The sequence below is a fragment of the Erpetoichthys calabaricus genome, chromosome 2 (genome assembly GCF_900747795.2).
Source record: "Erpetoichthys calabaricus chromosome 2, fErpCal1.3, whole genome shotgun sequence".
In the NCBI taxonomy this organism is placed as follows: domain Eukaryota; kingdom Metazoa; phylum Chordata; class Cladistia; order Polypteriformes; family Polypteridae; genus Erpetoichthys; species Erpetoichthys calabaricus.
Window position 1 is genome coordinate 246,113,234 of NC_041395.2, and position 17,762 is coordinate 246,130,995.

Consider the following 17,762-nt stretch of genomic DNA (forward strand, 5'->3'; position numbering starts at 1 on the left):
GGAGGGGCTCAGAGTAGAGCCGCTGCTCCTCCGCATCGAGAGGAGTCAGATGAGGTGGCTCGGGCATCTGATCAGGATGCCTCCTGGACGCCTCCCTGGTGAGGTGTTCCGGGCACGTCCAGCCGGGAGGAGGCCCCGGGGAAGACCCAGGACACGCTGGAGGGACTATGTCTCTCGACTGGCCTGGGAACGCCTTGGGATTCTCCCGGAAGAGCTAGAAGAAGTGGCCGGGGAGAGGGAAGTCTGGGCATCTCTGCTCAAGCTGCTGCCCCCGCGACCCGACCTCGGATAAGCGGGAGACAATGGATGGATGGATGGATGGATATATATATATATATATATAGCAAAATACCCGCGCTTCGCAGCGGAGAAGTAGTGTGTTAAAGAGGTTATGTAAACATATATATACATATACATATATATAATATACATATACACATCCACATATATATACATATATATATATATATATACACATATCAACATATATATACACATACATATACATCCATCCATCCATCCTCTTCATATATACATATATACATACATACATAGTGCGTTGTAACACGGGCTGTGATTGTTACATGGGAGGGAGACGACAAATCACAGCTTCCTGCTTTCTAATCGGGCCTGTGATTGGTGCTTTGACTGATGCCTAGATCCCACAGTATGTCCCCTTAGGAGAGGCGTTAGGCAAGTGTAATTGAATAGCGGTGCTGCAAGTTTAGCTTTACACCTGTTTTTAAGGCTTATTGACTGAAAGGGGCTTTCATGAAAAAATTTAGGGCTTTTCTATAGGATACACCCTCCACAAGTTAAGGAAGTAAAAATAAAGGTATATATTTCTGTTTTACTTAAACCTTTTAAGTTTGTATGCGGGTGGCATGGTGGCGCAGTGAAAGGTGCCCAGGTTCGCTTCCCTGTGTGGAGTTTGAATGTTCTCCCTGTGTCTGTCTGGGTTTCCTCTGGGTACTCCGGTTTCCTCCCACAGGTGCATTGGCGATTCTAAATTGTCCCTGGTGTGTGTGGGTGTGTGCGCCTTGAGGTGGGCTGGCACCTTGCCCGGGGTTTGTTTCCTGCCTTGTGCCCTGTGTTGGCAGGGATTGGCTCCTGTATTTAGGATATAGCAGGTTGGATAATGGATGGATGGACATTTGTATGCATAGCCCCATTTGCCCGTTTTCGTTTTTTTTCTTTCTTCCGTAATATTTCAGCAAACCCGGAGCTTGTCAGTTCAAATCCCGTTACTGACACCACTGTGTGACCCTGAGGAAGTCACTTCACCTGCCTGTGCTGCAAAAAACAAAAGTAATGTAACAAATTGTGCCTCAGATGTTGCAAGTTGCTGGAATAAAGGCATAAGTAAAATAGATAAATATGTATTATACACATAGGAACTATTCATTTATTTTCAGTTAAGTCATCTGCAGCAAACCTTTATAAATGAGGGTTTCTCCTTTTTAGATAGTTCAAACTGTTTCTTCTTCATTGAGGTTTTCTCTGGGAGAGCTTTTTTCATTTCAATGAAAATTTAAGCAGCAGCTGCCAAAATATGTAGCTTTCTCATTAATTTTTCAACATTGTGTAAAATAACTTTATAAAGTAACATAAAAGGTTTAAATACTGGTTATCCTTTTACACTAAAATATTACTAAAGAGATACAAAAAAAGTAAAATGCATATGTTGTTTTTCTTTAAGGAGATTAAATATTACTGAAGAAAGAAAAAAAAAAAAAACTAAAACAGCCAAATGGGGCTATGCATACGAACGTAAAAGGTTTAAATAAAACAGAAATATATACCTTTATTTTTACTTCCTTAACTTGTGGAGGGTGTATCCTGTAGCAAAGCCGTAACTTTTTTCGTGAAAGCCCGTTTCAGTCAATAAGTCTTAAAAAGAGGTGTAAAGATATTGAGAAAATCAAGGTGCGAGTCGAAAAACACCATCCCATACTATTAGTTAACGATTAACACATTTCTATATGTATTGTAAGCATACAATACAACTGATAATATATTGCGCTTATTTATCTGGTGTACCAACAATTTTGCGCGTTTAACGGCTGAAATCCAACGTGGTTTGTGCCATTCAGAATGAAAACAGTTTGCATTTACCCTTTTAATAAAAGGCGAGCTTTTAAGTCTGAGAAATCACCCCGTAAATGCACACGTTTAATTGCACATGTTAATACGTATGCTTACACAGTATTAAAAGACACTCAACAATTAACGTCATTTACCTTCGTTCCCGCGTTTGAGTTGTGCTGTAAATCTCTTCCTTGTTTTCAGTTCACGTGATTACGTAGGAGGCGTGATGACGCGATACGTGACTCCGCCTCTTCCATTACAGTATATGGACAAAAAAGAGGTTCCGGTTATGACCGTTTCGCGTAGAATTTCAAAATGAAACCTGCCTAACTTTTGTAAGTAAGCTGTAAGGAATGAGCCTGCCAAATTTCACCCTTCCACCTACACGGGAAGTTGGACAATTAGTGATGAGTGAGTCAGTCAGTCGGTCAGTCAGTCAGTGAGTGAGTCAGTGAGGGCTTTGCCTTTTATTAGTATAGATATATATATACTAGGGGGCTTTGCCCCCTGCTCGCGTCGCTCGCCAACCCCCGTATTTGTTTTTCTGGATACACACTTTTAAGATTGTTTTTTCTTTGAATTGTTGCTATTTTATTAGTTTCACTTTTATTTCAGAACTTCTGTAAAAACAATATTTGTAATCTTGCGAGTCCCAATATGCTGAATCTTTTTAATGAGGTCAGGATAAGTTTCTCTGTTTGGAATTTCAGCATAGACAGAACGATCTACATCATCAGCAATTAATAATTTTTTTTTTTTTTTACAAAGTAACAAAGTAAGTAGAGTTCTGCATTGGACTCCTGTCTGTAAAGTCGTGCTATTTTCCTCTCACAGTTCCAAAAGTACATGGAGTTACCAAGGTGATACCCCAGCTTTTGTCTAGGTTTTTGTACAAGGGCTAGAATGAACATTTTTGACTCCTGGGGTAAATTTAGGTTTTTAAATAAGCAGACAGATAACTATATATACATTAACAAAGTAACCAATAAATGCATGTGCGGTAAACTCCGTTTTTGAAATTCTCAAGATTCTTTATTTGTCACATGCATAGTTATACAGGACAACACACAGTGAAATGCATCCTGATCCACTTATCAAAAACTGTGCAAAGTTAGAAGAATATTGGTTAGATTAACAAAAAGTCATAGATCGAAAGATAACAGTATAGTAAAACATAATAAATAAGTAAAATTATGTGAATAAAGTAGAATTAACGTGTTAAGGTGCAATAGTGTAGTAATTATTGTGCAAAACCAAAGTTAGACTGGTGCATAGTTAAATGAGGCAGTTTGTTTGTTTGCGCTACTGCGATCTTTACTTTTTTATATTTTCTAATTTTCCTACTTTCATATCCTTTAACTTTCTCCACATGTGTATAGCGCCAAGGTTATTTTTTTTTTTCTTTGGTTTTTTTTTTGAGCCTTTCTAATTTCCCTGGTTTCATAGTTTCTACCCTGCTCTGCATGTGTTTAGCGCCAACGTTTGTAAACATCTCTATGAAGTTCTACTTTGTCATTTTACTCACTGTCATTTAATTAAGAGCCGGATTGGACATGCTCTTTTTTCAATTCCACTTGTTCCGGACTGATAATTACTTTCCTTATTTTCTGAATTTGCACCTCGATTATTCTTTTTTGCTCTTTTTTCTGTCCAACGCATTTGAGTCTCTTTTCTCCATGCTTTTCTTTCTTCTTCGTTTAATCGTCGACGTTTCATTTCTACCGTATTCATTTCATTTCTACCGTATTGACCTTATACACTTTATATGCACTGAGAGCCCTGGAGCTGTGTGTGCTGCATGACTGCCTTTACACTACTGATTTGTTTTTTCTGATATTGCTTGTAAATAGGGTGTGTCTTACAAGACTATCGTTCTATGTTCCCGTGAGACGCACCGTGGCAGGTCTCTTTCGTCTCGCGGGTCTTTAAATTATCTTCTGAGAAAGTCTACGATACGTGATCTATCAGGACAGGGGACAGGATTTCTTTTTATAGTAGACAGATATAATATATATATATATATATATAATAGAGAGAGAGATGAAGGGCAGTAACAAACAACACAAAACATAAAATTACGAAAGCTTTGATCTTTCAATTCATATATTCAAGATGGATTAGTTCTTTAGCTAGTTTTGAAGGTTTTTTTGGCTGCAAGTGGCATTTATTTACTCCCTAACCTCTGCACTGGCTTTTGTCTTCGTGTCTATTCTGTGTGTGTGTGTGTTGTTGTTGTGCAATTAATGACTCGATTTATGAAGAAACTTGTAATACAGTAGGTCAGAGTGGTGGCTGTGAGGGCAAGGGATCTGCACCGGTATTTGGGAGGTTACCAGTTCAAATCCCGTAAACTCCAGAAGCGACTTTACTTTGTTGGGCCCTTGAGCATGGCCCTTAACCTGTAATTGCTTCATCCTGGGTATGACATTAATGTGCATCCAGCCCTGCAAGCAGGTCTTCCATCTTACACCTGAAAAAAACTCACACTGTTCCAGTGTGGTGCTGAGGTGTCTCCTGCTGTACTTGTGTCTCAATCCAGGTGGTTTGGCGTGTGGTGAGTGTGACAATGCACATGCTCCCAACTTTCTTATAACACAATACTAGAACTTACCATGCACAAGGAAGTTATCTTTCTGTTACAGTGACACCAATACCATAATTTATTAGCTTGCTTTATCCTAACTATTTAGGTACAATGAATAGTTCCCATAATTAAAATAGGTATACTTTTCATTTGGTGTAGGTGATGCTTTGTACCTTTCCGAGTCTGGCTTCTCCAGTCATGTGGAAGAAGAATCCTCAGCGCTCTTGTTTTCTTCTTCACCTTGGTCGCCCCTTCTGGTTGTGGGCAGTTTGTCTTCGAGGGTTTCACGCACACTGCTAGCAAAGTTACACTCTCTGTATCAGCTGGTGATAAGTCAGCCCTCCTTGTTAGCAAAGTGCAAGTATGGCTTTGATGTTTATGGTTTTTCTCAGATGGCGCATTTACTAGCTTAGCAAGGTTTGGACTAATGGTCCAATAATCCCTAGTCCTACTCCTGTTACAGATGGTATTCCATTTTTTTCAGTCCAGCCCCAGTTACCCTTTTGGAGTAGAAGGGATCACTCCAACTTTATTGAGGACACACCCTAAGCAGTGGTGTCTCTGCTGTATAGCAGAAATTACAAGCAGGTCAGGTTGTGAGATGATGGAGGGAAGCAGTCAGGGTTTTAAAATAAGGTCTTCCCAGTGTTTCCTGGTACATTGGTTTAAAGGAAGTCTTGCCATTGGTTTCCAGGGTGCACATAAGCCCATCCTCTTGGTTGACCACTGGTGCAAAGTTCTGTCCATCATCCTTGATTTATGGTACTTTGAAGGAAAAAGCTGGAAACCCAAGTACTGAACAAAAGATGTCCTTGCAATATTACAAGGTCTGGTATTAAAGAGTGGTCTTACAGTGGTTTGTTAAGCCAGGACTTGGGTTCCAGATTGGCAAAATGGATAATGCCTGGCTATACTACAACTATTTTTTTATAATGCTGTGCATGAACATTATTCTCTTTGATATTGGGGTAATGATTTGTTTTTTAATTCTTGTATGTATTGCCTGTTTCTTTTATCTAATGTCTTTTGGTTATATTTTTTCCTCTTTATGATTTGTTGACCTTCTGTCTGTTTTTTGCCTCTCTTTTTTTCCTTTTGGACTATGCCAAGTATATCTTTATATCTTTATTACTATGTACACTAGCTCATGATTCTTCCCATGCATCTTGTAGAAACAGGTCTGCTGTATTTAGCTTTGCTTTATTCATCAACCATGGAACTGGGTTTCTACCCAGCAGGAAGTAGCTAGGAAGAGTCATGCTGAGCAGATGGCATGCCTAGGAGGCATGTCTGTCCAGCATAGAGTGGACAGATAAGCAGTAGGTGAATTTAGACTGTTTTGGAGTTGAATTGAGTGTTCCCAAATCAGAAAAGTAGCATGTGCAACATAAAATGATTTGCATACATCTTGAGCAAATGATAGTTGCACATATGCACTGTTGCACTTTGACCACAAATTATTTTTCTTTGGAATAGGAAAGTGGAATTATAGGGTCTGGGGGTTTCATCAAGCATTTATTAAACTAAAACAACAAAATATTTTCTTTTAACATTCTTTGAGCTACATCAAAATTAGGTTAAAAGTTTAAACCTTGTGAAAACTAAATGCTGTCTGGTTTTTCTGAAACTGAGATGCTTAAATTAAATGAATATAATAAAAATGATTATGATTTATACACACAGCATATGATTGTGTCACTATTCTATTCATAATTATATTTGTGTGGGGTATGTTTTTTAGAGGAATGATCATATAGGTGCTGTGTTTAAGAAGGCCATAGTTATTTGGAAAGGACATCTTTAACCCAAATATAACAGCGACTCCATGTTAAGTTTCACTTTGAGCAGGACTGAAGATTCTGACGTGTTAAACTACTTGTAGCTTCTTCCATATACAGTAATTTAAAGAACTTAATTACTAAACATAGTTTATTATGTTTTTTAATTTACCTTATTAAACTTGGCCTAACGTATTTCCAAAAATGCCATTTCCTTTACTTGAAATCTATGCATTAAGTCCAACAAAAATGGCCAAAAACTATTGCTCCATTTCCTGCTCAACAGCAATCATCTGACCCAACATAATTAAAAGCTCGAAGCAGGACAGACTAATGGAGCAACTACTTATTATACACAATGGCACAGTTAATCAACTAATACACTTTAGTACAGGCATTTACATCAAAAAACAAAAAACAAACGAGACAAAAAAAAAAATCTTCAAAGAGAGTGCTGAATAAGGATGAACTACAGGTAAAGCAGAAGTGAATAAATCCTTGAGTATATCAAAAATTCTGTGAGTATTAGTGGACCAAGAAATTTAAGGTGGAGTTTTCATTCTGATGTCTGTGATAAAACTACAGTGCTGAAAATGGTAATAATTGTATATCCTACAAATGTCTGAAATTGTTTTAGTGGAATAGATAATGACTAATTTTCCTTCCTCTGTTTTCTTTGAGCCTGTTAATAATTCCTTTGGCAAATTTTTCACTCATGTCAAAAAGCCCATTTTACATTGATCGGAAACTATAAAGTGAATATGTGTGTGTGTGTGTATCAGGTGAACCATACAATAGACAAGTGTTCCATCTAGGTTTGGTTTCTTGGAATAAGAATAATGTACTTTAGGCCTATACTTAATTTAGTGATTACAACCACAGTTAATATGAAGAGTATTGAATATAATTGCAATTTCAAAAATAGAAGATGGTCAAAGTAACACAGCCAACAACATAATTGGGGACATTGAAAACTGATTGATTTTTACTGAGTATCGATTAGGTTAGAGCAATTGGATCAATATTGGAATCCCAGGCTATAGCACACATCTGTATCAGGGAACTTAAATTAGTCTTGCAGCCATATCCATTTGTATAGTCTAGTCACATTGTGATCTTAAAAGTGTGCTGTAACACGTAACTGTAGTGCTACAAGCTTTTTTTCCTTGCAATCCACATATTACAAAGTCTTCCTGAAATGCTGATATAGTCAAGTAATCCCTAGTTATAGTCTGCCTAAAGTACTCACCATACGCCATTTATTGAGCACTGCATTATAGCACAGCAAGATGACTCTGCATTAGTGACCATGTGTTTTTTTTTATCTGTTTATGGTAAAAAAAACATTATGATTATATTGATGTTTTGAAATGCTATTTAAAATGAACTATATTTGTGATGGTTTAAAGTGGTTTTCCGTATGTTATGACCGCATAATATGTTTTGTCAGAGAACATGTCAAGTGTTTTACAACAGGTGCAGTAATTTGGAGAGGGACAGAAAAAAATAAGGGATGGCTTGATTTTAAGGCCATGAACCTTTGATATGGATAATCCGATTTTCAGTTTTCAGAGATGAAGGATACCTTGAAGCTGAATCTGAAATTAAGAAATGAAAGTGCAACATATTGTAGCATATCTCTAAAGAAAGGATTCTAGAGAGTGGGCACCACATAACTGAATGAGCTTTTAGTCATGGTGGTGCAACAAAACGTTAAAATTGTGAGCCATCCTCATTGGATCTCTGATGTCGCAAAGGTACACACTTGCAAAATGTATTTTGAGTGTACTGGATGCTATGGTGCTTAAAACACTTCAAAAACAAGACAAACAAGAAAAGACCATTCAGTCCTCCAAGATCATTTGGTTGGCTAATAGATAATTTGACCCAATATCTCCTCCAGATACATGTACATGAAGTGGAAACTCTAAATACTTTAAACATTACCTGGTCATTTATTCCAGATTCCCATATTAGTTTGTGTAAAGAAATACTTCAGGAGTTCACTCTTCTATACACTTTAATTTCCACTGGTGTCTTCAAGTACATGATTCACAATTTAATCAAAAGAACTCTGCTGTATCATCCTTGTCAATGCCTTTTAGAATGTTAAAAACTTAGATTAGGTCCCTATGCAACCTGTTCAAGACCAGTGCGATTAAATTTGCATAGCCTGTCAGAATAGCACATGGCATGCCCTTTAATCCTAGGATGCACTTTGTTGATTTCCTCTGTGAACCTTCTATTGCTGCAATGTCTTTTTGTTATATAGCATTGTAATGAGAACTGCAGACATTACTTCAGATGAGATCTCATGGCATTATACAATCATTATCATAACATTCCTTGATTCATATTAAACAGATTTTTTACAATATTACCTATCATTGTAAATGTCTTTTAATTGTTTCTGCACTTTGCCTTTAATTTTGTAATGAAGCTGGAAAGTTTAGCTGTGAGATAGCATTACCTACACAGTATGTATTTTTATTTGTATGGCCCCCATGTGCTTGTATGCATTCCTGACAATGTCGGAGCATGATCCTAATGAGACAACAGATGGTGTCCTGGGGATCTCCTCCCAGATCTGGACCAGGGCATCACTGAGCTCTGGACATTCTGAGGTGCAGCCTGGCAGGGTCGTAATGGACCGAAAACATAATGTCCCAGAGGTGTTCTACTGGATTTAGGTCAGGCGAGTGTGGGGTCCAGTCACTGGTATCAATTCCTTCATCCTCCTTGAACTGCATGCATGCTCTTGCCACATGAGGCCGGGCATTGTCATGCGCCAGGAGGAACCCAGGACCCACTGCACCAACATAGGGTCTGACAATGTGTCCAAGGATTTCATCCCGATACCTAATGGCAGTCAAAGTGCCGTTGTCTAGCCTGTAGAGGTCTGTGTGTCCCTCCATGGATATGCCTTCCCAGACCATCACTGACCCACCACCAAACCAGTCATGCTGAACAATGTTACAGGCAGCATAACGCTCTCCATGGCTTCTACAGACCCTTTCACATCTCTCACATGTGCTCAAGATGAACCTGCTTTCATCTATGAAAAACAGTGTGCCAGTGGTGGACCTGCCAATTTGGTATTCAATGGCAAATGCCAATTGAGCTCCATGGTGCCGGGCATTGAACACAGGGCCCACTAGAGGATGTCGGGCCCTCAGACCACCCTCATGAAGTCTGTTTCTGTTTGTTTGGTCAGAGACATTCACACCAGTGGCCTGCTGGAGGTCATTTTGTAGGCCTCTGGCAGTGCTCATCCTGTTCCTCCTTGCCCAAAGGAGCAGATACCAGTCTTGCTTATGGATTAAGGACCTTCTATGGCCCTGCCCACCTCTCCTAGAGTAACTGCCTGTCTCCCGGAATCTCCTCCATGCCCTTGAGACTGTGCTGGGAGATACAGCAAACCTTCTGGCAATGGCATGTATTGATGTGCCATCTTGGAGAAGTTGGACTACCTGTGCAATCTCTAAAGGGTCCAGGTACCGCCTCATGCTACCAGTAGTGACACTGACCATAGCCAAATGCAAACCTAGTGAAAAAACAGTCAGAAAAGATGAGGAAGGGAAAATGTCAGTGGCTTCCACCTGTTAAACCATTCCTGTTTTGGGGATTGTCTCATTGTTGCCCCTCTAGTGCACCCGTTATTAATTTCATTAACACCAAAGCAGCTGAAACTGATTAACAACCGCCTCTGCTACTTAACTGACCAGATCAATATCCCAGAGGTTTCATTGACTTGATGCTATACTGTGATTAAAACGTGTTCCTTTAATTTTTTGAACAATATATATGTGTGTGTATATATATATATATATATATATATATATATATATATATATATATATATATATATATATATATATATATATATATATATATATATATATATATATATATATATACACACACACATACATACCCCAAAATGGATATGTATCTTATAAAAATAAAAGGGAAGAAGTAACTATGCTTAGCAAAAAGGTAAAAGACTTGCTGCAGGCATTATCTTTATCTGTATATTTTTATGCTCCATGCCTGCAGCCAATGGGTACCCTCTCCTTTTTGAAGCATCTTGTAGTTCATAGAACAAGATAAGTAAGGGCAAGTAATGAGACAACAAGTTTAAGGTGCAAAAAGTACAAAAGTGTTTATTTTTTTAAAAGCAAATACAATTGTGCAGTGCAGTTCAATAAAAGATCTTCCATAAATAGCTTTCAAAAAACAATGTTCAATAAATAGTTAAAACACCAAATTAAAATTAGAATCATCCATCTCTTAGTTTTGTTCCAGTGTCCCCCTCTCATCACCTTTGCTCTCCGCTTACAGCAATAAACAGGCACAAGGTGCCAGTGGACTCCAGTTCCTTCCACCTACGGTAAGCTGGAACCCACAGAGAGTGCAATACAGCATTCTCTCCCTTTCTTTTTTTTTTTTTTTTTTTTTTTTTCTCCACCTGAGTAGGCCAATGCAAGCAAAATCCCCCCACGAGTCTTCAATATCTCCCGGAACGCCACTTCTTTCTAGTTCCTCTGGAGATGCACAAGACCGGTCCATTTTTTCTCTCTCTCTCTCTCTTTCTCTCACACAGGATGCGCTGTGCCGACTCACTGCTCTATCTCCCTTTTCCCTCTGGGATAAGACTTTTATGCTGCAAATGTAGGCACTACCCTGAACGAAAGACGGAGCCACCAATGAGGAATGGCTAGGCTAATTTCTCCCCACACATGAATAACTAATTAGCCCATTCCCCCACTAAGCGTTCTGTGGCCACACATTTTCTCATTACTTAGACTCACAATTCTGAGCTTCACTATAAAAATAAAAAAAACATTCACCCTGCCGTGTTTCTTCACTCCCTTGACATACAGTGTCACATACCAGCATGAGCTCTCAGCCAAATCTGAAAGCCTGTGGTGTAGACCCCCACACACACACATTTCAATGATCAAATACCCAAGCCACCCCCCAAAATGCACAAAAAGTTAAAAGAACGTGAACTTTAACCCTCAAAAAAATGAATAAACATATTAAAAGTTCTCTGTTCTTCTGTCCTTCCATCTTTTGGGTCTGTATTGCACCAGATCTTCTTGCTGTTGTCCTTTGTTTTCTTCCATCACTGCCACTATATTGGATGCTCTGTACCAGCAGCCAATAGGCACCCTCTCATTTTTGGAACATCTTGTTGTTCATAGACTGAAATGACTAGGGCAATGACGAGACAACAGTAAGTTTAAGATGCTAAAAGTGCATTTTTGTGTATTTATTGAAAGCAAAAGAAAGCAGTGCATATAAATAAAACATTTTCCATAAATGATCTTTGATAAATAAGTCCTTACAACAGTGCAATTATGATAAATCAATTAACATCCAATAAACAGTTAAAACACCAAGTTCCATGTATGTCTTCATTTTGTTTATTTATGTGCCTTATAAGGCACAATTGATATTCAGATAGTTGTTTAATTGGTTATTCCAGGTTTGTCTCACATATTTACTAGTTTAAAAGAAAACACAAGATAGATGGTAAAGGGTACCCGTTTAATGGGGGATGAAAACAGAAAGGGTAAATAAGAATACAGTGAATTATTGCATGTGTAGCATTTCCGTTAATACGTCTGTTTCTCTTAAGGCTATATCAGTAAGTCTGTTAAGGAGCTCCATGCTCATCGCACATAGGTTACAAGTGAACGCTATCTTCTGAGAATGTTGTTCTTTAAGTAGATTAGTCAGTGGGGCAGAAGAGGCAATTTCTCTTGGGCCAGGACAGAAGTGACATTAGGAAATTTCACCCTCCGGGCTGCAGGTGAAGGATGAGAGGCAGTTAGCAGCCGCCTTTTTCCAGTCACTCATGTCTATAACCTTAGTGCTTTGAGCATAGAAAAAGTGCTATATAAATTAAGTGTATTATTATCATCATTACTGTTATTATAATTATTACCTTGATAGTATTGCAAGGATGATCTATATTTATACTAAGCAGGGTGCATATCTAATATGTTGTTTTACTATTTTATGCCTTTATATACTAGACATGCATTTTAAGGCTGTGTTTTTCATTTTAGGTAATTTGTACACACTTACAGCCCTGAATCTGAGAAATTGTCCAATTGAATTTCCTCCTGAAGATGTTGTAAAGGAAGGATTGCAGTGTATTCTTAAATTCTTAAGGAATGAAATGAAACGAATATCTGTGAATACAATTATGCCAAAGGAAGGTATGCTTTGAGTTTAACAAATTGCATCTATTAATTTTTTCCTGATTTCTGTTAATCCAATTTAAAACTCAGCAAAATTGTGCAGGAGTCTTAAAGCAATCGCACTTGGCACATTGGTGTACGCAGTCCCACTCATTCCAGGCCAGTCCTAATCTGTACATCTTTGGGATATGGATGGAAAACCAGGGTACCTGTAGAACATGGGGAATGTGTGCAAAATCCACAAAGAAATTATGTGAAATGAAAAGTAGATTTCTATAATCTGCAACACGACAAAAGAAAAATAGTATATTAAATTTGTTATAGTATACCAGTGGTAAGAGTAGGTATGTTTATTACATGAATATAGTTTTAAAATTATGGTAAATAATGTACATTTTTAATAACCTGTGTCACAATAACTAGTGTTGATCTGCAAAATTTTTTTGCAGTGAATGTGGTTTGTTCAATGGTGACCTTTTCGAATTAATATTTTCCTGGAAATTCTCTGTGTGGCTGGCTTAGGTGAACATTTTTTTTTCTCCAAGTGCCCAATAATGCTTTGTGGGGTCAACTTAATATCACAGAGCTTAATATCACAGAACTGCAACCATTCACAGAAGTTTTATGCAAGCCTTCTGTAAGATGGTTGCTGACTTGGCCATCACTATGTCACAAGCACACAAAGAAAATAAAATGCCTTTTCAGCTACTGAGATGCGCTGAATATATAACACTGATCCCTGTGTGCAGGCACAGCATCCTTACAGCTCCGATCACATATTTGGCCGCAATAATCAGTCCAGAATTTTTGGCAGACTTTTCTCTAGCCCTCAGGGACAATTTAAAGACAACTTCACCATTATGATCAACTCAAAACTAGTTCACTTCCTCCTTCCCCATTGACTTCAATGTATTTTGCAAAGTTTGCAAACATTTCCATGATTTTGCCGAACTCGAGACAAATGAAATTCAGCAGTTTGCTCATCACTAATGATAACTAAATTTAGGATGAATTGTTAAGAACCTCAAAGTAAGTGAGCAAGTAAGAAATTTAAATTATAAACTATTTCTTTGCATAGACCACCAGTATCCCTTATTATTCATCTTTTTATTTTACCAAGCAGAAAAAAAATTGAAATTATAGAAACAATCTTTTGTTTATGTGTGCTAAAACTGGCATTACCTAAGAAGTTATCAGTATTCCACTGTGGAGCTGTCGTGCTAAAACTGGCATTACCTAAGAAGTTATCAGTATTCCACTGTGGAGCTGCCGTGCTAAAACTGGCATTACCTAAGAAGTTATCGGTATTTCACTGTGGAGCTGTCATACTAACAGTGTGTTTTCAGATCTTTAAAATGATCAATAATTCAGCTCTAATGCAGCCATCCATTAACTGTCTATATGAAACACATATACCACTTGGTTTCACTCTGTCTCTCATAAACATTCATTCTTTTCTGAGTAACAGGTTATTTGTGAAGCTATTTCTGTGGAATAGCTTACCGTATACAATATATAGTAACAGCACTTCATGATGACTATTTCAGAATATATGTTGCTGCTGTGTTGCACTACAGTACATTAAAATTCACTGCATCAGAGAAATGACCATTAGTTACCATATCAGTTTTATCGTTTTCTAGCAGAAACTCCGCACAAAGGAGGTAGTTGGAACAAGTTTGGAATAAATGTTTGTAGGAGATTATATAATTTTTTTCAGAATAAAATCTACAGTATATTGGTCATTTCAGAGGAAAATTAAGTGAACCTATTAAATGTGTTTCATTGACGTGAAGTAATCATTTGTTGTTTCTTACATGATGGGTACACAAGCCAAAATAAGATAAAGACTTGCATTGCTTCAAAGATATTCAGTTTTCATTTACATATCCTTTTGAAGGTTGAAGGTTGTAGTAATAACATCTTTGAGCATGATAAACCAGACTTCCTTTTCTCCAGCAACAGTCCCCTAGGGAATTCTCCAGTGCTTTCAGGGCAGCAGAGAGAGAGATTTCTTCAAGCATGAGTCTCACCCAGTGGATTGTGTTTGTTACACATTTCATGCCAACAGGGCAGTCTATCCAATTTTTTACATCTCCTCTGGCTCCTATCATTTTGAAGTAGCAGTAGCTCAAATCCAAAGACTGCCTTCTTATGGAAAGTGAGCTCAACAACAATTTACTGTATATGAATCTTGTTTCAACCTTTTATCAACAACAACATTTATTTATATAGCACATTTTCATACAAATAATTTAGCTCAAAGAGCTTTACATGATGAAGAAAACAGAAAAAAAAAGACAAAGTAAGAATTAAAATAAGACAACACTAATTAACATAGAATAAGAGTAAGGTCCAATGGCCAGGGAGGACAGAAAAAACAAATAAACTCCAGACGGCTGGAGAAAAAAAATAAAATCTGCAGGGGTTCCAGACCATGAGACAGACCAGCCCCTTCTGGGCAATCTACCTAACATAAATGAACAGTCCTCTTTGTATTTAGGGTTCTCATGGAAGGACTTGATGATGATGGTCATGTAGACTTCTGGCTTTTAATCCATCAATGTAGGAACATCATGGTGCTTTGATTAGGTGGTGGTGGCTCAGGTCACCACCACAAAAAACCGGGAAAAGAAACCGAAGAGAGAGTTGGGGTTAGTACGGATTCTAGAGCCACCATAAATAGTTATGATAATTAATTGAATATACAGAGCATCAGGATTAAACTAAAATGAAGTTATGAGAAAGCCATGTTAAAGTAATGTGTTTTTAGCAGTTTTTTTAAAGGGCTCCACTGTATTAGCCTGGTGAATTCCTATTGGCAGGCCATTCCAGATTTTAGGTGCATAACAGCAGAAGGCCGCCTCACCACTTCTTTTAAGTTTAGCTCTTGGAATTCTAAGCAGACACTCATTTGAGGATCTAAGGTTACGATTTGGAATATAAGGTGTCACATTCCGATATGTACGTTGTAAGATGGAGCAAGATTATTTAAGGCTTTGTAAACAATAAGCAGTATTTTAAAGTTAATTCTGAATGAAACAGGTAACCAGTGTAGTGACATCAAAACTAGAGAAATGTGCTCGGATTTTCTTTTCCTAGTTAGGATTCTAGCAGCTGCATTCTGCACTAGTTGCAAACGATTTATGTCTTTTTTGGGTAGTCCTGAGAGGAGTGTGTTACAGTAATCTAGTCGACTGAAAACAAAAGCGTGAACTAATTTCTCAGCATCTTTCAATGATATAAGAGGTCTAACTTTTGCTATGTTTCTTAAGTGAAAAAATGCTGACCTAGTGATCTGATTAATATGCAATTTAAATTTCATGTTACAGTCAACAGTTACCCTAAATTCTTTACCTCCGTCTTACCAATCACTAAAATTTGTTTTCTCTTTATTTAGCTTGAGAAAAAGACTATTCATCCATTTAGAAACACAAGTAAGACATTGTATTAGTGACACTATTGATAAATACAACTGCGTGTCATCAGAATAGCTGTGGTAATTCACGTTATGCCCCGAGATAATCTGACCTAACGGAAGCATGTAGATCCAAAAGAGCAGCGGACCCAAGATAGAGCCTTGTGGAACACCATATAGAATATCATGTGTCTTTGAGTTGTAATTACCACAACTAACAAAGAATTTTCTACCTGCCAGGTAGGATTCAAACCAATTTAAGACACTGCCAGAGAGGCCCACCCATTGACTAAGGCGATTTCTAAGAATATTGTGATCAATGGTGTCAAATGTGGCACTCAGATCTAAGAGGATGAGAACAGATATATGGCCTCTGTCTTCTTTTATCCGCAAGTTACTACTTTAACGAATGCAGTTTCTGTACTGTGATTTGTTCTAAAACCCGACTGAAACTTATCAAGAATAGCATGTTTATTGAGGTGGTCATTTAGCTGGATAATGACTGCCTTCTCTAAAAATTTTACTTAAGAAAGGCAGGTTAGAAATGGGTCTAAAGTTTTCAAAAGCAGAGGGGTCAAGATTATTTTTCTTGAGTAGGGGTTTAACTACAGCAGTCTTAAGACAGTCTGGGAAGACCCCCATATCTAATGACGAGTTTACTATGTCAAGAATACTATCAATTAGCACGCCCGTACTTCTTTGAAAAAACTTTTTGGTATTGGGTCAAGGACGCAGGTGGAGGGTCTCAGTTGAGAAATTATTTAATGTAAATCAGGTAAATCTATCCTGGTGAAAGAATTTAATTTGTTTATAAGAGACAATGGTCTCTTCTTGTTTGTCAAACTTTTTATATTCTTTGGACCACACCCTCATTTGACATTTGACTGTCACCCAGAGTGACAATCTTCAGGTACATATGACTGCCCCTTCAATATCTAGTGCTTTCAATATTTCAGGCTGGCTATCGCACCAGAGCATTTTAGTCACTGTCGTGACTAAGGTTATTATAGTTAATGAAAACTAAAATCAAAACTGAAACTATTATTAAAAAAACATTTTCGTAAACTGAAATAAAATAATTAACAAAACTGAAATGAAAAACTAAAACTAAACGAAACTATTAAAGTAGCTGGAAAGACTAACTGAAATAAAATAATAATTTACTAAACATTGTTTTAGTTTTCGTTTTTGAATTAATTTTCTTGTTGTTAGTTTTTAACCCTTATTATAACTTGTAACTCTAAAACTGAAAGTCATCCCACATGAGCCGCCCGCACATATTCATCCAGTGAACAGCGGCTGGTGAAGGAGGCCGGTTGTTCACACAGCATTTGCAGTGACAGAGCGAGCTGAATACGCGTGTAAAGCCTGTGGAATACAAAGCGCCGCCTTTCTTTGCACTTATTGTATATCAAGATGTAATTCAAACGCCTGAAATCAGACTAAGTATACGAAGTATAGAGAAAGTATACTAATCATGAAAAAAATTCGACCTCGACATTTTGATGAATCTTGACGTTTTAGAAGTCCCAGAGTACGAAAATACCATTATTTGGAATTGTGTGTGTGTTTTTGTGTGTGTGTGTGTATAAACACGATATAAACACGGTTGTTACACCAGAATTGTAGATCTGTATTAACTTTTGGGCCAAATCCATTAACCGGAAGTGGTACTTTACCTG

General features: G+C 37.6%; 1 protein-coding gene across 2 annotated transcripts in view; it reads left to right on the forward strand.

Moving 5' to 3' along the window:
* LOC114644541 (leucine-rich repeat-containing protein 27-like) overlaps positions 1-17,762 on the forward strand; it is a 56,126-nt gene that overhangs the window by 10,517 nt on the left and 27,847 nt on the right. For both annotated transcript variants that reach the window (XM_051922991.1, XM_028792609.2), the window contains one exon: positions 12,528-12,680. In XM_051922991.1, the coding sequence (XP_051778951.1) occupies positions 12,528-12,680 (153 nt within the window). The remainder of the gene's footprint in view (positions 1-12,527; positions 12,681-17,762) is intronic.